The 23,510-nt window shown below is 38.2% G+C and overlaps 2 protein-coding genes across 2 annotated transcripts in view; one reads left to right on the top strand and one right to left on the bottom strand.

Moving 5' to 3' along the window:
• Window positions 1-527: 527 nt before the first annotated feature.
• The window catches only part of LOC145774475 (uncharacterized), a 30,487-nt gene continuing 7,504 nt past the window's right edge, over window positions 528-23,510 (bottom strand). The window contains exon 2 of the mRNA XM_082585731.1: window positions 528-613. The gene's annotated coding sequence lies outside the window, so the exon portion shown is untranslated. The remainder of the gene's footprint in view (window positions 614-23,510) is intronic.
• On the top strand, window positions 10,505-21,592 carry LOC145774478 (uncharacterized). The gene is made up of 5 exons (XM_082585733.1): window positions 10,505-10,777; window positions 15,419-15,577; window positions 16,214-16,378; window positions 19,743-19,898; window positions 20,423-21,592. The coding sequence occupies exons 1-5, from the start codon at window positions 10,599-10,601 to the stop codon at window positions 20,481-20,483; spliced, it is 720 nt and encodes a 239-aa protein (XP_082441859.1). The 5' UTR covers window positions 10,505-10,598; the 3' UTR covers window positions 20,484-21,592.

Consider the following 23,510-nt stretch of genomic DNA (forward strand, 5'->3'; position numbering starts at 1 on the left):
AAAAAAATTATTTGCTGTGAAGTTGTAGGCTACTTCAATTTAGTTGTTTTCAAGCATCTCGACTTGCTGTTGTTTTTCTTTTATTGATGTTTGGTCACAGTTCTAAATTGTCTTGGATTTGACGCTAGACAATGAAGGACCTTCATTGAAGGTATTAAGGACGAGTTGGCCACTGGCCACGGCACTGCAGTAGGCCTAATGAAGAAACTGCAGAAACATATTTGGGACTTGTGCTGATTTTGATGCCTTTAGCACTTATAGAGCAATTTAGTAGCCTATCACGTATCATCGTCGGCAGCAGTGACCGAGTGGTTAGCGCGTTGGGCTCGCAGTCGAGAGCCTGCATGTTCGATTCCAGCCACCCGCACTTGCTGTTGTTTCTCTGGGCAAGAAACTACGATAATTGTCTCTACCCAGTGATCGATTTCGAGTAATGGGTAGTACCAAATTTAAGTCATAAGTAGAGTAGACAACCGGAAACAGACATTGCCGTCGGCTCCAGCGTGGGTCAGGTGTACGTCGGAAGGCGTACACCGATGCATAGCGCTCAAGTTCGCTTTCCCGCAATGCAGGATAAAGATAATAAAAACAAACAAAAACAAAAGGAGAAAAGCTTGGCATTGACTTTTTTGAAGAGCTGTTTCAGACCCTGAAGATCACTCGAGAGAAATATCGTGATTTGGAGTTTGAGAACAATTACAAAAATGCAGTTTCACTTCATGAAAAATTTACTGCTAATTTTATCACGCCTTTGCAAGCACCACTGCAAAGAAGAGTCCCTGAAAGATTGGGTGGAGGCTCGATGGCAGCTACTGCAGACACTCAACTGCATTATAAAATACTTTAGGCTACAATCAGTTCATGGACAGAGTTATCTCTGAACTGAACGAACGGTTTGAAAGCAGACTGAATGCCGATTCGGCAAAGTATAAAAAACTTGCACAAATTTTCAAGACCGGCTTAGTTCTTGAAATAGTCAAAAATTATCCAGAGCTGAATAGACAATTTGATTGATTGATTGATTGAATCTTTATCCTTGGACTGGGAAAGCTTTTTGCAAAGCTTAATCCTGGCAGTTTCGCGTACTTGTAGAGGCTTTGAATCACTGACGCAGGCCCGGTCACCGAGATTGACAGAGTGAAGTTTCCGATTGTTGAAGTTTTGTTGCTGGTGAATTATTCCATCCATTAAATGCCGCTGAATGGAGAGCAGTCCTTAAAGTGCCTCTGACAGGAAAATAAATTTGCTAAATTTACCTAAGATACCAAAGAGATGACACTTACAAACTTCCCTGACCAACAAATCGTAAAAAATATCAACAGGCTACTAAGTTACACGCTTGCAAACTTTCGTTCACTTTCGGCAAATCTGGCACTCATTCAATTGCGAAAATAAAAACGGCAACCTCGCTGTGACGTCACCATGGGTGGGAAGGATACATTCTTTCTCTATGTGGTGAGTTGGTAAAGTATGGTACGACTGCTCCAAAACGTCAATGTGTGGGGCTCTATTGGTCTAAAGCATGTGCAAAATGAGAATTATCGAAATGAAAAAGTCAACTTATTATTACTATCAGGTTTAGATCAAATAGATTGAGTTTATTTTTATCAAACAGCATCTCAATTCAATTGAAATTGCAGTTTTTCTAAACTCTTGTAGGGCTACAATTTGGATAATTTTTTATTTGTCCTAATCTGGCTATAGCCATTTGCAGTGTAACAGCAGTATCTCACAGACAGTAGGCTACCCTTAATTTATGGTTGAGGTAATGCCTGGAAATTGCTGTTTATGTGACAGAGTCAGTGACAAAGACGTGTGCTATCTTTTCATGCTTTCAAACAAAACAAGGTGCTGAGAAGAAAATAGTCAAAGTTTTCTTCAAGTGTTCGAAAGTGGGATGAACCATACAAAATTAGTCGTATATGTTCTCTTCACTTCAATGGAGATGATTTTTTTAACACCACCAACCCGATTTGGATCTTCTCAGCAATGAGTGGCGTGCTGGGAACTGTAGTTGATTCGTTTGCCACAAGTGCGAGTTTATGTCCCAGCCCAATGAATGTGTATGTTGCCATGAAGTGCCACAGAAGAAAAAACTTTTGAAGAAAGACGCATCTAGCTGTGATACCAATTTGACCAATTTTGAGGCACGCTTACATCCTGCGGTTCTGAGGACTTTTTTTATGAGGAGCAGGAAGAACTGGAGAAAAAGCAATAAACCGAAACGAGAAAACGGAGACCTATCAAAAGAGTAAGGATGTTACATTAAGCTAAAAATACCCTCAACGCTAAAGAATGCACACTAAACGAAGTGATTTTATTTCCTTGCAGGCAGTATCGGTAATTAGTCGCTTACAGGCATGTAGCCTATTGGAGTGGATACTACAAGGTGGTGCTCTCGGAAGCAACAATCGGATTGTGCTGCCGTCATGCATTGTTTGGCGAATCCGAAACAATTTTCAAGTCCAGATGGCCGTTACACCGGATTTCAATGGCCAACTGAAGGCACATTATGAGAGAGCGAGAGAACTTTTATTTATTTATGAATAGTGATGAATGATGATGAATTAAATATGAATGATGATTCGTAGGCTACGATTTCTTCATTTTTTACTTCAAGTATATTTTAGGTTTTGTAGGAACATATTCAGTACAGTTTTATTGAACTGCGAAAAACAATAAATCTTCGAAAAAAGCAACCGCTTGTACCAACTCCGACCAAACTGTGATCCACCAATTACATCTAGAAAGCATTTGTTTTATCCGTCGCTAACGACACCCACCCACGATGACGTAACACCACCAAAGTCGTCCCAGAGCAGTGAAATATGGAGTTTCGCCTGTGGTGGCGCTGCGGAACTGTCGTTTTGTATAAATTTCGGTAGACTCTTTAACATAGGACAGTTTTCCGTGCGAATCAGCTGATTTCAGTCATGTGACTCAGCACGTGATATTCCGATCTTCTCGATCCGATCTTCTCCAAACATTTTTGATACAAAGAAAATTAAGTGAATGTATCGCCACAGCAGCGTGGCCTAATGGGCAGGGACGTGCAGTCAGGGGAGGCAGGTGAGGCAGTGCCTCACCTGCCAACATCTGGCAAAGCAAAAGTTATATCAAAGAAATGGTTATCACAGAATAAATATTTTTTGTTGAAAAGTAGTAAATATTGCACGTTTTTAGGTGCTTTAGTTTGTGTGAATTGCTGTAGTTGTGCCCCCTTTCCCCCAAATTTTACGTTTCTACACCCAAACTGTGCTTTAATTTGTTTCTGTGGCGATATTCCTATCGAGCGTTCATGTGGTCAAAATCGTTGAAATACGCAAGGAGAGGCAACGCCAGCTTTGCCTCACTTCAGATCAGAAAACTTCCATACACTGCACTATGCGTGCCTTTTTCTTTCGCAAAGTCGCCAGAAATCATCATGAACGATTTAGCTACGATTTGAGGCACGCCTCAAATGTGACGTCACAGCTATGAAACCTTTTTCGTCAAGCTGGAGTGCCCGCGAGCCTACGTGGTATGTGACTTCTTGCAGCGTAAAGGATTGTTTCTTATAAAATGTAAATAAAATGGAGGAAGATTTAGTATCAAATCTGAGAGATTTTTAAAATCTAAACTTTCAATCCAAAGTTGAAGTCATAAATAAAGGAAGACCTGTTCCAAATTTATAAGGTTTGCATCAGACGACTGAACAAAAAAAAATAACTTGCAACTTTCAAAGAGATTGGTACTCAAAAAAGAAGTGGCTGTGTGGCTATGCTTTAAAAATTGCCTTTTCTGCTTTCCCGTCTCTTATTTTCAATATCTAGTGATAATGTTTGGAGTGAAGAAGGGTCTCTACAACAAAGTCACAGATGTTTTAGTCCAAAAGGATAGGCGCATGGATTTTATTTTTAATAAATGTGAAAGCATGCTGCTAATTTTTTTGATTAGTAAGTTATGACACCGTTTTTGTTGTTAAAAAATTTTATTGTAAAAGTAACTTGAAAAAAGTAGTGCCTCACCATCTAGGAACCTCACCGCACGTCACTGCTAATGGGTTAGGGTTAGGGCAAGGGAATAGTCATTTCGATTGCGTGGGTTCGATTCCCACCCTCTGCTAATGTTCTTTTTTCTTCTGCAACTGAACTGAGTGCAAGAAGGATCTTAAAGACTGTAATCAATTGAGTTTATAAGGTTACAATCATAATGGCGTGAGTCACATGACTGCAAACAGCTGATTCACGAGGAAACCTGTCCTACGTTAAAGTGCCTACCATAAATTTCGCCCTAACCAGTCGAGCTTCGAGGTTAAGATTAAAAAGTTCGCTAAGCATAATTCTGCGCTAGAAAATGCTTAGAAAAGTTACTATACTGGGTCCAACCTGTTAGGGGCACTTTAACGTGCGTTACGCAAGCGCACACCCATCTCAGCGCCGCTGTTGACCTTGAAGTTTCTTCGTTCTAGAAGTGACGCGCTAACCAATTGAGCTATCGGGGCGGTCGATGAGTTATCAAATTGATTCATTTAGCAAGGCAACAGGAGCAAAATCTCTGTACGATGCTAAAAGACCTTACCAGGCATTGTCCGAGTTGGAAAAACTTTTTTCAATCTTCGTAGATTGAAAACCTGGCTGAGAATTACTTTGGGACAGGAAAGGTTGAATGCTAGCATTGTTTGCAACATTCACCAAAATATTCTTAATGACATCAGCATAAATGACAGCGCTAATGAGTTTTCAATGCACACTACCATAAGACGCAATGTGTTCGGTTGTAACAAGTTTATGTTTGAAAGTTAGTATTTTTGTCATAAATTTGCAGATGTTCTGTAGCTTCGATTGTTTTCAGTCTCCTGACTAGTGACTTTGTCCTATAGTGCACTAAGTGTGGTGATTTTAGTGAAGGAAAAGGCAAGAAGAAAAGTATAACTTCTGAGGTTGTTTTTTTGGAAAAACTAAGTAGGGTAGTTCGGGGCAAAACAAGTCGTCGGGTAAAACCGGTCAGTTTGATTTTAATCAAGTATAACTTTTTTTTGGAAATAATACACTCAAAAAAATGCTTTAGCTCACTTAGTGGTTCTTTTGTGATGCGACAACAGCAACTGCTGTGCAGTTTTTGCTTGCTGTCTCGGTCTAGGCTGCGAAACGTAAGTTGGTGTAAAATTTTACCTTCATATTATGGACTAACTTTTTTTTGTGGTTTCGACTAAATAGAGCATTACACTATGAAAATTGTTAATTAAATCAAGACTTTCTAGTTTAAACAAAATTACAATTATTGTACTTTGTCTCAAAACTACTCATCTTGTAGTTTTTCCTTGGAAATTAGTTTTATTGGGTATTTATTTTTGTTCAGTCATGGCTATTTTGGTTGGGGCAACACAAGTCAGTCACGAAGTGCTGTGCCAACTTTTTCCCTCAATTTGTGAAAATGCTAAATTCTTTAACCAAAGAATTTAGTATTCGGTTCATAGGGTATTATTTGCCTATTAAATCAAAAATCAGCTTATCCTAGTGTGAGCGAAGCATTTAGTTTGGGGGGGGTCTGCCAAGGGGGCACAATTTTTTTTTGATTTTTGGCCATGTTTGAGGCCCTATCACTGCTAAACCAAATTAGATAACAACCCAAATTTTTTACAGGTGATAGTACTTCTGCCAAATATTGAAAAAACAACATTGTTTACATTGTTACTCTAAAAGGTCAAAGGTCATAGACATCCAAATTTGGCCATTTCCAGCTCTCGGCTAAGATTTTCCAAAATTTTAAAACCTTGCCAAGATCCCATTTTTGATTAGTTTTGGCTGAAATTTGGTAGAAACATTGTTTATAAGATGAACTGAGAATATCAGTACAAAATATTAAAGGGTTTGGGAGTTTATTTAATGTGATACGTGGGTCGAAATGAAAAAAAAAGCAAAAAGTGGGGTCCTTTTAATATCTTGGTTGCCCATGACCCCAGTGAAAATTTGCACTGAAATTAATTTTGTCCACTTATTCACTAAGATATGGTAAGTCTACCATGCAAAATTTATCAATGGTTCTCAATGTTTTCTTATAGAAAGTGTGCGTCAAAGTTTGGACAAAAACGCAAAAAATCACAAACGAAAGATTTAAAAAACATGTAACAATATTGAACTATAGGCTACTAGAAAACATTTGAAGTGTATTTTTGATTGTGTTTCTATCAATTGTTCACAAAGCAATTGTTCTAACATTTGACAACTGTAATGTACCATGTGGATCTCATTGTCAGTGAACAAAATGGCAAGTTTTGTCATAATCTTCCTTGCTCAGTTTGTTTTGTCGTCAAGAAGAACCATGGATATTCGGCATAGCAATTGAACAAATAATGTCATAAAATAGAATCCAGCATGTTTGCTGATGTCTGTTCTGAACAAATGTGCTGCAGAAGTTCCCCTTGTATGTGTAACTGCACTTTTTATGTGTAAATATACTCTTTCTTTCATCAAAAAAACACTGACCTGTTTCAGTGGCGTAGCCAGGAAAAAAATTTGGGGGGGGCCAAATATTTGATGATCTGAAGAGAACAACAAAGTGTTTGATTTAAGCCATCGCCACTTGATGTGCAGTGGCGTATCCTGGTGGGTTGAGCAAGGGAAGCAATGAAAGTGGTGGGGGTTAGAGCGTGCCGAAGGCACGCGTAATCTAGGGGGGTCCGGGGGCATGCTCCCCCGGAAAATTTTTGAAAAATTACACTCAAATAATGGATTATAGCGCTTTCTAGAAACACTTTTAGGGTAATATTTGTATGAAATTTATTAGCAGATAAACAGCTATTAACTTATTAAAGGCAGCTCTTACACACCAACGGGCAAACACTGCGGCTAAAATTAGAGAACACCAAAAACTCAGCTACACAAAAACTCAATAACTACACAAAAACCCAACAGAGTAAGCCTTTCTGAAATTGCTTTCACAAATTAGTACAAAGAAACGTAAATCGCGTAAATTTTGCGCGATTTACGATTTGCAAAATTTATTGGTGTCTTTCTGTGTGTCTAAAACAAGTCCTTGGAGGTGTTAATAGCCAGATGTCTTGGAAAACGTTACAAATTTCTACAAATTTTATTACATTTTCAACAAAGGGCTCAAGTTCAGAATCCAAACTTGGAAAATTTGGGGGGGGCCATGGCCCCTTTCGCCCCCCCCTGGCTACGCCTATGACCTGTTTTACCCTTACTTAGGGGCAAAAGCAGTCATTTGACTCTGTCGTAAAAATGATGTTGTATTAACATAACTTAAAAATAAATTTCACTTTTTTTTGCTATCTTGTTTAAGGAAGCCTTAGTATAACTGTTTAACACTAAAAATTGAGACATTTTTAACTTTATGTGAAGATATACACAATAATACCAAAATGTGACTAGTCTTGCCCCGCACTACCCTATTCATTGGAAGGTCATAGGTTCGAATCCCGCTGGAAGTACCAATTTTTAATAGACATTGGTAGCGCTTTTATCTCCATGATTTCTTGTCTGTATATTATGCTGTTAGCAGCTAATTGTACCGAGGTCTGGTGATTGTTTAATAAACTTAATACCAGTAGGCTACCACTAAAATTGTGTATAAAAGTATGCATCTCCCCCAATGTTCAAAATTGTCTAAAATATGATAAAATTTTGATTTATCCTCCCAATCCTCAACTAACTTCGGCACCACTGCCTTTGACTGAGGAAAACATACGCTCAGCGGAAATTAAGGTTTGTGGAACCCATCCATAACCATAATTCCTTATTCCGAAATCGTATATTTAATTTTGTCAACCGCTGCTGTCAGGTCTCATCTAACAAGTGGTTAGTTTGCAGTTTTTACCTCAGAGTGTTATGCTTCTTCTGATTATGCGTCTCACTATAACGTGACTATGTAAGCATAGGTTTTGCTTATGTATGTAACCTTGTGTGTTCTGTGACTTGTGTTGTGTTTACGAATATGGGCCTGTCTCTTTAGTGCCTGATGCAAATAAATAATAATAGTAATAATAAATAAGATATAAAAAGAGGCAAGCCACTTGGAGAGTCCCTCAAGGCTGCTGTCGAAGGACACTTATACGTCCAAGGAGCTTATCTTTCAAGTTTATCTATCTTTTTCCGGCAGACGTAGGCCTATATATCACCATCACATCACCAATTTTCTTTTATTTCGACATCAAGGTCTACCGAACCGAGATTTAGTACGATAAATGGTATTAATACCACAAAAGAATGCTCAATGCCAAGCGCAATGCTAAGCAGAGCTAATTCAAGTAAATTGAATCACTATCATCAGGCCTGGATTAACCATTGTGCTAGGGTGTGCTAAAGCACAGGGGCCCCGCAGACAGAGGGCCCCACTTTTCCTAAAAATGAAATAAATAAAATAAAATAACAAATTTTTCCTGAAAATAATTTCCAAGAAAAAAAATTAAGAAAAGTGGGGCCCCTCTATCTGTCTGAAAAAAGTAACACATTTATCAATATATCTTCCCCGTCACGTAAAATAAAACTATGGTTCTTGTATTTTTTCTTTGGCAACAAAGACTTGGCAGCAAAGAAAGCCAGAAAAAAGTCGTTCGACTGAATTTCATGTTAGTTTTCTAAATCCTATTGGTAGTTAGTAGTGAATCCAAGAGCAGTTTAAAATAGAAATTCAGAATAACCTTTCATTGCAATTTGCAGTGTAGTGTGCAGTACTAACAGTGGTCCCTTGCTACAATGTTTTCCCTTTCACGGTTTCGTTGATTTAATGTGTGTGATTTTGCATCCATTATAACGTAAACATTGTTGACTTAATTTGCACATGCTTATTTAATCATCGATCACGTGCTATTTCAAAGTTATTTAACTTACCTAAGCAAGGCTCGGTTTCCTCTGCAAGCGAAACCAGCTCACTTCCTTTACGCTCCACGTAAGCTGGTAAGGGCCCCCATAAAATTCATTAGCACAGGGGCCCCATTTTACCTTAATCCGGGCCTGACTATCATCAAAATACCTTTACAGTTTACAACCTGTTACACCCTTTGCGACGGCGTCAATATTTTTTGTATGCGCGTACATCACTGGTGTAGACCAGTGGTTCTCAACCTTTTCTGCGTCATGACCCCCCAGACTGTGGCTCTAAAAGACCGTGGCTCCCTTGAGTGAAATAAAAATGTATTTGTTTAAAGAGCTTTTTTTTGTTTACTGTCGAAAGAACGCCAATGCTTTCTTTTTCGTAATAGACTACGCCAATAAATCAAGCGTATCCTTGATTGTTACGTTACAATCACAAAAGATGATGCAACATGCAGTGAGATAGAACATATAATGAAAAAACATGCTTTTAGCTAGCTTTACGATACTAACACCTAGGCCCAGTGGCGTAGCTAGGGGGGGGGAGGCGGACCGCCCCGGGCGGCACGTCTGGGGGCGGCACTTTCAGACTACCATTTTTGATTTTGATTAAAATCTGATAAAAAAACGCATTTCATTTTCACAGACTTTTTCTTGAAGGGCGGCACATTCCTTAGGCCTACATGAGTGCTTTTTGTGTTACCGGTACAATTCTACGTTTCTGTCAATTAAAACATGTTATAATTCATTAATGAAGCCTTTCATCGTGGCCCCACTGAGAACGCTCTGTAGCCCCTTGGAGGGCCGATGGCCACGTTTGACAACCCCTGGTCTAAATAAAATAAAATTTTGTGTAAGAAACGTTTTAACATAAAAGAAATATCTAACTCACCCAAACCTATTCTCACAGAAAAGCCAAGTTGGCCATTAAATTAAAGCGAGTGTACCCAATATATGTGAAAACTGCGGTCTACTAAAAATTAGATTAGCCACCAGTGAAAAATAGACCGGCTAGTCTATTCAAGCGGTTTTACTGTTAAAATAATAGGGAGGCATGTGCTCCCCGTGCACCTTAGACGCTACGCTACTGATATAGCCTACATATCATATAACGCACCAATTGTAAATGTAGGCTACAAAGATTACAAACAATCAATTTCGATGTCGTCAGTTTTAAGAGCTTACTGATCATATAAGAATGAATTCAAGTATTGATCAACCAAATAGGCTAAGTTTCTCCAAAGCGCCAAACGTTGCCTTGCCACGTGATAATAAATTAGCTTACTTTAGTATTGACGGGCACAGACGTCACGAGGCAAATTGAGCAACATGTCTTTAGATTCTAGAAGAATTATTGTAGGCCTAAGCAATACGCGACCAGTCAATTTTAACACCAATGTTTTCACCATATAGGTTAAATATTAAAATCGAGGATAGGCTTACCTGTAGGGGAATTCCCAGGTACGGAATATAAGTTTTGCTTCAAGACTGAAACAAAACCAGCCATAGAATTGTAATGTGTTCATTGTCTTTTAAAGACAAGTAGACAACCACTAAACACTTGCAAGTAAAATGCTCTCCCTAGAACCGTTAGAAATAAGATTTATGCAAGATAGTATCAGCAAAAATTTTCGAACTGAAAATTTTGTTAATAGAAAAACATATTCTGTTAATGATAGCATAGATAGCATTCTAAGCGGAGCTTTAGACTACAAGGATTTTCCAAACATTACCGTCTCCTTTATCAACGGAAACTATTACAGTCATGGCAATCGCAGACTTTATATGTTCCGAGTGCTTCAGCTCGAGGGAAAACTGCAAGTCATCGATGTTCATTTTTCTGAATGCTACAACCCTAACAAATTCACTACGAAAAATGGCGGCTTGTCTGTTAGGGTTCGAGGGGCCACAACGAAACCTCACACAAGAACAAGTTCGCCTACACTTTTACCAACTCAGCAAAGGTTAGACCGTTTTAAAAATTTTGTAGGGTGTAAAGAAAAGTTTAAAACACAAGCTTTAAATAGACAGAATAGGGACTGAAGTTGTCATGAACTTTAGCTAGAGATGGGCAAGATCAAAATCACCTAGAATATGTGATCTTAAAGATCAAGATTAGATCACCAAAACAACGTGATCTTAAAGATCCAGATCGTGATCTTGAAGATCAAGATCACTTTTTGATCAATAATGTTGCAAAAAAAAAAACGAATTTTACTATGAGCAACCTATAGTTAAGGGTACCGTAGTTGATATAGCTAACTGTTTCTTTAACCGCTCGATCGCTGGCCTAAGAATTGTAATAAGTTAGTGGCTTTTGCTATTAGGCCTATCAATTGTTGACGTAATTTGCGTAGAATCGCAACGTCACAACCAAGGCCGAGGTTAATTACAGTACCGGTATTGAAAAAGTTGCAAAGTTTGCTATTAATTTTATGCTTTTTATTTAAAAAAAAAACACCTTTGAACTGCATCACTTTTTATCAAATTTTTGTCTATAGTCCATATGGGAAGCTTTTATTGATGTTACTAAGTATTTTCAACTTTCACTGAATTATATCAATGTTTATGGCACCATTTACCCATCTGGCAACCTTGATATTGTTGTCTGCTTGCACCAAGGATGCCAGAGCTTGGTTTTTCCACCTAGATCTGGGTTTTTTTGACGACATCTGGGTTTTAAGTTTTTTTTTCTCAAATTGAGGTAAATCTAGGTTTTTTGGTTTTTAACTTTGTACAGAGCTTGCACGGTATTAAAGCACTGGGATCCTCGATAAATGGTCCACACTGCAACACAAAAATGATAAGCTAATGTTTTTTGCATCAGTTACTGCAGTCATTGAGGTACAGGATGCTGAAGAAATGATCCATCTTTATGAAAATGTGGATGACTAAAAATTGGAGTAGTACAACTATATGTGTGACTGAACATTTGTTTATTGTGAATTTGAGTTATTCTTTTCAACATTATGTTCAAATGAAAAAGGCTAAGCAGGGTTTATTGCTAAGAACCAAGTTACCATAGTTGTACACCAAACTGTAAGCACTAAGCAGGCATGATGATTCTCCTCAGCCGCAGTCTACAACTCACACAGCAAAAAGTTAGTTCAAAAGACAAAACTAACCTTAATGGCTAGCCTATACACTCGTACATCTAGTCAGTTTTAAAAATGTTGGTTAACGCTTTACCATAAAGGCAATTCTGAACCAAAATCTTTGCTGTGAGCCCATATAGGCCTGCCAAGCTCTTGTTTTTGTATATAGTTATATTCCATATATTATCTACCGTACCATATCAACATAAGCATGTAGGCTATATTGTATAATTATATATACCTACGACCTACGTGTTACTATTTGTAGCTTTCTGAGGCTTCTGTGTAACGATTTAAAATGGTGCTAAAAGCACACGCAGGTTTTTTTAACCGCTTTACTACATATTTTCTGGACTTGGGTTTTTTTTGCCTCATCTGGGTTTTTTTTAGCACACAATCTAGGTTTATTGGCAATTTGTCGCTGGCATCCCTGGCTTGCACTATCACAGTGGTTCCCAAACTGTGGTACGCGAAGATCTTTCAGATGGTACGCGAGAAACTCACTTAAGTTGACACTTGGACGTCCACGGTTAAAAATAGTTAAAATAAACTAATACAATTTGCGCAAACTTTCAAATTACTCAGTGTGCAGTATTGTGTCATAATTAATTTTATTTCTAGGAGATTCAAGCGTTTATGAGGCAACATCTAGGCAGGGCCGGATTAACCATTAGGCATTAGGCTAATAAGGCTATAGATAGCCTTAGGCCCTGGAAAAATTCGGCCCTCAATTTTTTAAGGTTAAATTTTTGTAAGGCTGATAGTGATACAAATCCAGTGCCAGTAACCTACAGTTTTTGCTTAAAAACGAATGACTGAGTTGAGTCAATACATATGAGCCCATTTCCAAATCCACGTAGGCTATAGGCGCCACTTTTACCGAAATTGAGTTTAGATATATATTCTAAACGATAAAAACTGTGATTAAAAACTGTGTTGTTTTCGCAATCGACCATTCCTTTACTTGGGGTTATAATATATATCGTTTAAGCTTTCAGAAGTTGCAAGGCTTTAACTATAGGAAAGCATTCGATATTTTTCACCAAGTTCTTGTAGGCTACGTTGCATTGTGCAGACTGAAGTTAACGAGTAGGCTAACCACGCTATGGTAAAAAAGCAAAATGATGTAGAATCATGCAAAATAAGCTTATAGATTTCTCAGTATGGTTTCCAAAAGCATTGAAAAAAATTAGTGTCGGCTATTTTGTTTGAAAGTTTTTTCAGCAACAGGTGCACGCATTGACAAACTTAATAGTTAAAAATATGCAGCACCAACCATCTCACTGAAAATGATTTAAATAAATCCATAAAAGATTGCAATAAATTCAACAGGTGAAAGTGTGAAAACGTAGATTATTCTGATTATTTTTTCTCCTATTATCTTTGCTAAGCTTGATAGAAAATGGAAATAACAATCGGAGGAAATGTAATAAAAGCCGTAATAACATTGCAAAAAAACGTTTTTCGTTTCAGAAGTTTACATTGGAACAGCAAAACTAAACATAACTAGATGTCGGCATGAATCAAATGTGGTTAAATTTTGCATTAAATATGCTTTGGTTAAATACTCTTATGGGGGGTCGCGAGACTACATTGATTGCTCTGAGGGGGTCGCTGTGGAAAAAAGGTTAAAAACCCATGGTTTAGACTCTAAAGCCTCTGGTTTAGACTCTAAAGCCTCCCTGCCAAAAGCTGACCACAAAATGCCATTTACTTACTACAAGGAAAGGGAAACAATGCCCATTATCAACAACAAAGGCCATGCACAACACCATCCGACGTCCACGCTTGTCGGATGGTGTTGTGCATTGTGCTGCATAGGCCAACATAGAATGCTCTGAGAGAGAATCACTACTTCCCTTGTTAAACACAATCTCTATACTGTATATAGCTCCTCATCCTCGGTGGATTCTCGTACCCCCAGCAGAACTACTAAAGCAAATTTGCAGTGAGGAAAATATCGTTACACCTTCTGAATGTAGCGCCCCCTATAACGCCCCCTGAATATTTCCGCCCCTCTAAAAGTTAACAGCGCCCACTAGGGGGCGGTAGCGCCCAGGTTAAGAACCACTGGTTTAGAGTGTCATTAGGTAGAGTATTACCATAGGTGCCTACTATCCATTTCTTTCTTTTCAAAATCTTTTCCATCTGCTTCAAATTCGACAATAAAAATTGCGTTTGTTTCCAAAACCAATTACGCGCCATCATTAGCTATTTTTCTGTCGTGTTGATGTTATTTTGCAGTAGCCTACGGTAAATAATTTCAATTTTTCATGTATTATATGCATTTTTATGACTTTTTGTAGCTTGGTTTGCAAAATTAGGCCCTTCTCTAGTAAACAGCCTTAGGCCTACAGTACCCTTAATCCGGCCCTGCATCTAGGTCAGTTGTTTTTCAACTTTTTTCGTTGGGACTATCCCTAGTTGGGACGTTTTTGAAAATTTTTGTTAGACTTTTGCTAGTTAGACTTGCAACGCACTCAGCGATAGGAATTTCAGACATTTTTATTTGTGTCTTCAGCCTTTATTTGTCCCGCGACGAAATGAATTTAGAATTGCGCTATGTGATTGTTAAACCATAAGCAACTGCTACAGTTTCGCAATGATGAGTTCTCATGCACATAAGGTATAACCATGACTGTGAGCGCTTCATAATGCAATTTAGTTTAGATACGAAGCGGAGTCATTGTGTGAAGCCCTTGAAAAATTTAAACTACGCACCAAGGGCGTGGCGACGCACAGTTTGGGAACTTCTGACCTAGGTTGTTCAACAGAAAAGCCAAAACTTTTCAGTTTTCAATGTTGCTACTGATAAAAGCAGTAGTAGTGTACCCTATTTATTGGTCTTCTACTATTCCGACAGCTCAACAGCTTACTGTAATTATATTTAGTCTAATATTAAAATCTTTTTGTCTTGAAGCGCTGTGCTAAAATTCGTTAAACTTTCTTGCATTTTATTGTATATTTTTGAGATTTTCTGGTTGTAGCGTAGGTGGTACGCGAGCACTGTATGAAAATGCTAAATGGCAGAAGTCTGTGGTCAGACAAACCGCTCCAAACAAAAACTCAAAAGTCATATATTTTTTGCCATGCAAAAAGAGATGTTTTCACATTTAATTTATTTCTTTATACTCAGACCTTAAACAATTATTAGTGTGGTTGATTTGCTGCAATACTCCACTTTATATGACCAAAGTCGACATTTATATGACCTATAAACCACTTTATATGACCATCTTTGAAAAAATTGAATCGAAACTAACCAAACTGTGTCAGTAACGCGTATTAGTAAGAAACTTTTCAAAGCAAAAACTCGTTATGGTTGTAACTTTTTGCCTTCATGTTTCGTTGAATTTAGTTACTAAAATGTCAGTTACTAAATTTGGCTTTTTTAAAACACCATAAGATTCGGAGATTGTAGATTAAAGTTTTGAAATTTTTTCCTGTTTTGAAATTGTGTCAATGTCCTATTTGCAACAAACCCATAAAGTTTTTTATATTTGCTTTTAGTGTCGGACAACCAGCTGCAGGATATGGGCAATGCTCTAGCAATCCTACTGCTTCGACACCGTCACCAACGGTCAATTATTCGGCTAGTGATTTCCCACAAAGTTCCTATCATCAGCAACGTCCATCGCCATCTCTATCTCATCATATGACAAGCCGAAGGTATCGAAACGAAACGAACCAAACTGTGTCAGTTAGGCGTGTTAGTGAGAAACTTTTCAAAGCAAAAACTTGTTATAGTTGCAACTTTTTACCTTCACGTTTCGTTGAATTTGGTGTTTATAGCTCGCTAATTGTTTGTTGCCTTCCTTCTTCAGAGTTTTAGTTTGTAAACCACAGATCAAACTCAGTAACTATTGTTCACCTGTAACTTTTGTAAAGTTTTTATTCTTTTTATCTTAATTTAAGAAAACGTGATGTGATGAGTTGAAATTAACACCATATTCGGCTGCAGAGCTACCAAATTGTCTTAACTTTGAAATTGTCATCTACTTAAACAGCTAAAATTTGGACGGCACTGCAGCCGAATTTGGTGACACTCTACAATTTAATGGCACTGCAGCCGAATATGGTGTTGGAGAAATAGTATTAATTGCAAAGGAATAACCGTTTACTAAATAGCTTACAATGATAAGAAGTTCACCAACCATTGATTAAAAAAGTTTCCTAACTTTAGAAAAGTTTTTTTTTAAAAACATCGTAAGATTCGGAGACTGTAAATGAAAGTTTTGAAATCTTTTCTGTTTTAAAATTGTGTCACTGTCCTATTTGCAACAAACGCCCAAATTGTTTTATTAGTGTCGGACAACCAACTGCAGGGTATGGGCAATTCTCTTCAAGCTATCTTTCTGCTTCAACACCATCACAAATGGTCAATTATTCTCCTGGCGGTTTGCCACAAAGTCCCTATTATCAGCAACATCCATTGCCATCACCATCTCAGAGTATGATTGGCAACTTCAGGTAATTTCAGTTCAACATTTTGTTAAGTTATGTGTTTATAACTTCCCTTGTTTGTGGTTTTCCTTCTTCAGAGTTTTAGCTTGTAAACCACACATCAAACTCAGTAACTATAGTTCACCTGTTACTTTTGTAAAGTTTTTATTATTTTTATCTTATTTCAAGAAAACGTGATGTGATGAGTTGAAATTAACACCATATTCGGCTGCAGTGGCACCAAATTATTTTAACTTTGAAATTATCATTTACTTAATCATCAAAATTTAGACGGCACTGCAGCCAAATTTGGAGGCACTCTACAATATAATGGCACTGCAGCCGAATATGGTGTTAATTTCAACTCATCACATCACGTGTTTTTAAATTAAGATAAAAAGAATAAAAACTTAGTTACAGAGTTTGATGTGTGGTTTACAATGGTGCCATTTTAAGGTCATGTAAGCTACTGCACCTACAGACCCCACATCGAGTCACTCCGTGCCAAGGTTACCTCGCGAAATAACCTCTTGAGAAGCCTTGCAGGAACAGGATGGGGAGCCCGAGTATCAACCTTGCGTACAAGTGCACTAGCCTTGGTCTACAGCTCAGCCGAATATGCCTCAGCTGTGTGGAACCGCAGCAGACACACAAAAAAGATGAATGTATGCATTAACGACACCTTGCGCATCATCACTGGCTGTCTCCGCCCCACACCTATACTGCTTATCTGCCTACTTTGGCTGGCATTGCTCCTGCTCATATACGTAGGGAAGAAGCCTCTTACAAACTGGCTTTGCATGGAAGACTCGATCCTCAACACCTTCTCCACAGTCACTCCCAAAGAAATGGACTAGTCAGACCTCAACGCCTACCATCAAGACGCCCATTCCATCGATATGCTACACAGCTTGTGGATAAGAACTTCAGCTGCATGGAGACATGGGCCCAGGAATGGAACGAGCTGCCACATATCCCTCCCCAGTTTTCAGTTATACCAGCACTCTCCATCCCTACTGGAGCAGACCTCTCAAGAAAGGCATGGGTTACATTGAACAGGATCAGATGTGACGATGTGTTTAGGTGGGGGTTGCATAATACGCCGATGTGTGTCTGCGGAGCGGTAGAGCAAACAATGCAACACATACTCCATGAATGTTCCATCTTACGGCCCCCAAGTGGAATCATTGGTATTCGACAACTGGACCCAACTACCGTATCTTGGCTGCACGAGGAGGCATTGCCAATCTAAGCTACTACAAGTCAAACGAGAGAACATCGAACAGCTACTGCACATTTTGCATTACAACAATTTCTTCTATTCACTTTTAGCCAAACTATACTTTATAGTCTTTCCTTTTGCCTCAAAATAATATTCACGTCACAAAATTCTGTATCGCAGTAGGTTACATCATTATAACACAGCATGATGCCCTTACGTGCCATTGTTCTTTGTATACCGGACACTTGTATCATTACTCGATAATGGATGAGCTGCTAGATGAGCATTATCGCTATATCTTAAAACTTGAAAAAAATTGGCCTTTCAGCAACAAAAGTGCCCTTTTTTCATAATCCTGCCCCCCTCCAGTCAAAAATCCTTCCGGCGCCCCTGGTCCAACTTATTTGTGTGAGCAGACGTTTTCGTTTATGCACTTGAACAAAAACCGCTTGAGATTAAAGCTAAGCGATTCCCATTTACGTGATATTTTACAGTTGTCTATCATTAACTTCGCACCAGACTTGACCTGGGTATAGAAATCAAGACGTCAGTTTCACCTTTGACACTAACATAGCTGTGTTTTACAAAGTTTTTGTAAGTGTAAATTTCTGATTGAAAAGCAGATAACTTATGCAGCCTAACTTGTGATATCTCGAGATATGTATAGGTAGGGGTAGGGGGGAGGGGGAGGTGGAGAGTAGGCTACCGTACTAAGTTGATAAATTCAAGTGTATTGTGAAGCTTTCGCCACACAATTGTGGCTTCGTTAGCGACTACATATCTATCTTATCAAAGAAGGTTTAAAGTTCTACTTTTGTCAGAATGGTAGGTGTACTTAAGAAGCCATACTTGTGAAGTAAAAGCTGTACAATACTTTTGGATCAATTTGATGTAATAGTCTATTCTTTATTTCTTCAATACAGAAATTTGTATTTGCGGTACGTTTTTGCACATCATGCGCGTAGTCATGCGCACAAATCGAAATGACCACTTTACCGTGTTTCACAATGTAAATAAACCAGAAAAACTGTTTGCGGCTGTCTTGCAACATTATTAACGTGTTTTAGTACAGCACCAAATAATATTTGATCTTTAAATGTCATAAACAAAAATTGGCGTAGATTTCACGCGAAAAGTAATTTTCAGGGTGGAGGGGGGTTTTGGACAAAAATTAGAAAAAAACTCCAGAGGTCTTAGAATGCCCTGTTGTGTTTTAAAACCAGGGCTAAAGTTGAAATTAAAATTAACCCCTCTCCCCTGATATAATTGAAGATGGCATGCAATATTATAATATTGCTATAGACTATGTACATCTTTCTTTACGCAAATCAAGATCGTCGGAAACTGTTGGCCCACGACACTTCCGCATTATCAAATTTGGCCCGCCTTGGAAAAAGTTTGGACACCTCTGCCCCACAATGATAAGAAGTCCACTATCCAAAGATTAAAAAAATCTCTTAATTGTACAAAAGGTTTTCTTGAAAACATTATAAGATTCTCCGGTTCTTTAAAGTTTCTGACCTGGCTACGTTTATTGTGTTCTTCTCGCAGTATCAATTATTTTGTACTCATGCGTTGTTGATCAAAATAAAACAGTTCATCACCGTTTTGATTTTTTTTCTGTTTTGAAATTGTGTCAACGTCTTATTACCAACAAACCATGGCGATCTATACTACTGGCCATCCCAACGTGGCAACAGCCAAATAATGTGGGGGCCTATACGAAATTTCAATTTACCAACTGAGATAAGTGTTACAACATGAAATCAGCAATTTTCATTGCTCAAGTAATGTTTTTTAGCCTAAAAATTGTAAATATAGTGCCAAAACGTAAATAAGATGTAATATTATTAAATAAGTGGCAAGAAAGCAGGACAATAGCTACATGTTAAGAATACCATGAGAATCAAGATATCAACAGAATCAAGGTACACGAAATCAAGAGTGACCCAACTTTCAAAACACTCAGTATGTTAAAAAATTTGTTTTCTAATCCAGAAGTATTTGTTTTTAGTAATAATTCATGCAAAAACGCCTTTTTTACGCCTAATACCTGTTAGTTGCCAAAACTTAATAGGCCCCCACATTGTTTGGCTGTTGCCACGTTGGGAAGGCCAGTAGTATAGATCGCCATGCAACAAACGCATATTGTTTTATTTTTAATGTTAGACTATCAGCTGCAGGATATAGGCAATTAAGCCATCGTACTGTTCCAAGAACGTCACAAATGGTCAATTCTTCGGTTTACGGTTCTTCGGTACAAAATTCCTTGTATCAGCAACGTCCGTTTTCATCACAATCCCAATGTATGACAGGCGACTCCAGGTATGATTTTTGTTGGGTTGTTGGACACTTCATAATGTTTCGGTTATTTTTGTACCAAAATTAACTTTTAAGTAATCTTTGTACGCTCTGCCGACATCGACTTATTTTATAACATCAACTTTGTTTCTTGCTTTGAAAAAATGTGATAAGGTCTGTCAAAGCGATTTTATGTAGGCTATTTTAAGCGCACATACATGTATTGATTTTGCACACATAGTTTGATATCCTTTGTTGACTTCAAAGCCTATTTAAAGTACGTAAACACAACATTGTTAACATTTCTGGTTTCAAAGTAACTGTTGTTCAACATCACGTTCACCAACATTCTACGTCATCATTGTCTCAGAGTATGGTTGAAAATTTCAGGTATAGATCTTGAATTGGTATCAATTCAATTCGTAACACCAACTAACCAACTGACTGATACTTAAGTGATTAGCTGTGAACTGGCACACTGCAGACTTTGCTTTACAAAGCTACGGATTAAAACCAAGAGACTAAAATAACATTAATTTCAGTTACAGGTCGGATCCAGTTCATGCCTTTGTCGCTTGGAAGAAAGCGACGATGTATCCACCACAGTGAATAATAGAAATTGTGGATAAGCCGTCATACCATGGTGCGTCTACCACAAACGATGCGACACGCTGCAGATACAACAATATAATAGCTTCAAAGAGATACATCACCGCAGTAGAAACTGCATGTTGCCTCGACAATTTGACAATTGACAAAAAATCGAAGCGTATTCTTTTCTTGATGGAACCAAATTTAAGCCTATCGTTATTAATTGGTTCAAAGGCTAAGCAGCCAATTGCTTTTGTGTTCTTGTTTTTAGATAACTAGTTTTTGTATAGTGGCGTTTGACCACATTCGAGGGTGTAGCACTGTAGGCTAGGAACAATCGAGGGCGGATCCAGCGAATAGCCTTAAGGAAAGCGATTTCAACACAAAACAATGATGTGTAAGATCTGCATTAATCCGATCTTCCAAATACAACGTGAATGTAGTTACTTATTTGTGTTTTAGTGGGGCGCTGTTCCCAAGCGCCCCCTTCTGGATCCGCCATTGATAACAATAAAAATCTGCTAACTGCTTTCAATAAATCTTAAGGGCTAATATTCCGTCAATACGCCTTTGAATTCTTGTTGTGTCACGTCGATACATGTCTGCACAAAAACAAAATCGTGGCCTAAAAACAACTGAAAGTTTCATGTGTTCTGTTGTAGTACTATGTTCTAACTTCTCTACATGCTTTGCTCTTAAAAAAGTGGTTTGTTGCAATGCAAACTATCAAGGATAGGATTTCTTTTGGTGGATTTTCTTTGCTTATCTACTTTTATTTATTCACTTAGTTAAAGTGTCAATACTTCATTCGTGCCACAATAATGAATGGCAAGTTAAACTGATATTAATAAACATACTGTGATATGCATTTAACTGAAGTGAAAAACAAAGCTAATTTTCCCATTATTTTCCTAGCAAAATTTGAAACACATTTTCTAAAAAAATAAAAAGAATACCTTTTTATCTCAAATTATTTTCAACACTTACTTATTTGCACTTATTTAAGCGTATTGGTGATACATTTTTTTTTATAAAATTGAGATTTAGCCTAATTCCCGACCTCGTCTTTGTCTGTCGCCGAAGCACTATCATGTTTGAATTGAATTATTGTATTGTTTTAGCTATAATTATCCACTGTTCTTGTACTTTTTTCTTAGTTTGTTGTGTGGTTAATACACATTGTGATTGTAAGTGAATGAGCAAGCAAAGCGTGCGAAAAACGTAGAAATATTATATGTTCTTCTCGGGTTTAGGGAGCACGCGCACTCCTAGATTCACTAATGCTCCGAAAAAGTGTCTCCTAGTCCTAATGCATTCGATGCATCCAGTCAGTATCGTTGACAGGGAGAAACTAGGGGGTAAGTTTGGACACGGGCCCGGAATGAAATTAAGGATCCGTAACCTCTCTAAAGGTCCCAGGAACATGAAGAAACCACCGCATATTCTTTTGATATGCAGTAGAATTCGCCTATAGTGACTTTGGCTATAGCCTAGTGACACTTCGCCTATGCCCCATAGGGACACCTGTTGCAAAGTCCCGTTTGCAAACCATATGTTTTGCATAGAAATGACTTCGCCTATAGTGACTTTGTGTATATGAACACTTTGCTTACAGTGACACCACATTTTTGTCCCTTGGGCTCAAAAATTTCCGTATAAGGACACTCGTTAGTTTGTGATGCAATAATATATACTTTATCAATGCGCAAGCAAGATGATAAAAAGCTTTATGAGCAGGCTTCATATGATGTAATAAAAGCGAAGGCAAAGTGGCTACTGTGGCTGCTAGGCTAGTTCTAGGCTTTCGTTCTTGTGAGTTGTGATCTCAGTTCTCTCCGCATAAGGCAGGTTGTAAAAAACAATGTAAACAATCAGTGACGATCGATGAGGGAAAGCAAGGAAAGCAGTGCTTACCTTAGCAAAAACTATGCAAAATATAATGACTAAATTCTAGGTTTAACTTATTATTTTTATCACGTCTATTTTAACTTGAAAATTACTGTATTCGTGACTAGAATTACTCGTAACGCTTGTGAGTAGTCTAAGTCTTCACCAAACCGCATGTCTTGCCTATAAATGCCAATTGACGCAAACGCTTCTGTCAGAAACAATCACTGAGGCTCCAGGTAAGCCACTATCAAACTTGCTTTCCCAGATTCAAAAATGTCAAAAAACGCCTTCGTTTCATCCAATCCTCACTCGTTTTGCAAAACGTCACCAGCTGCTTAGCCAATCAGATGTGTTATGGTTATGGTAGGTTGGTTGTGCTTTCCCAGTGACGTCAATGCGTACATTCGCTAGAGCGACTAGACTAACTCGTCAGAATGGTCTCTCGTCACGGTACACGCACAGCATCATAATGCCAAAAAGCTTGTTGCTGTTTTTTGATGTCTCCTCGCCATGTACTTTAGCCTACTGTACTAGCTTTCATAGCCATGCCTTTGCCCTTTTTACAGCGTTGATATAACGTTACTTCGTCAATGAACGTTCAAGTGCAGATGCAATATTTAGTTTGTTAAGCTTCTATACGCAGGAGGCAAACTTATCCAGCTTTTTGTACAAATTGCTTGCGGTTGTAATGTTTAGGCCTAAGTGTTAGTTTTTGTAGTGTAGGCTTAACTGAATATCTGAAAATGAACATTCATGACGAATTAAACATTTAGACAACTATTATTCCATGTCTAACACAGGATTTTGGTCCTGCAACGTTAAAATTAAGATTGTTCATGACTTCTAAACATTAAATGGATGTATGATCACGACATAGGCGAAGCACAATTTGACAGACTTTTATTTTTGATTTGTTTTGGAAATGCTCTCAGAGCGCACCAAATTGGAAGTGTTTTTCAAAAATTTCTGGGGGAGGCCCCCCAGACCCCCCGCTGGAAGTGTTGCCTTCGGCAACACGCCTTCGGGCTTCGCCCGACGGTTACGCCCTTCGTGCCTACTACCTTGCTGCAGCATATTTCCAAGTTGCTTTCCCAACGGTTTAAGCCGCCGAACGTCACTGTAAACAATGTAAAATACCTCGTACATAACGGATAT

This window comes from Aplidium turbinatum, chromosome 7, assembly GCF_918807975.1.
Source record: "Aplidium turbinatum chromosome 7, kaAplTurb1.1, whole genome shotgun sequence".
Taxonomy (NCBI): domain Eukaryota; kingdom Metazoa; phylum Chordata; class Ascidiacea; order Aplousobranchia; family Polyclinidae; genus Aplidium; species Aplidium turbinatum.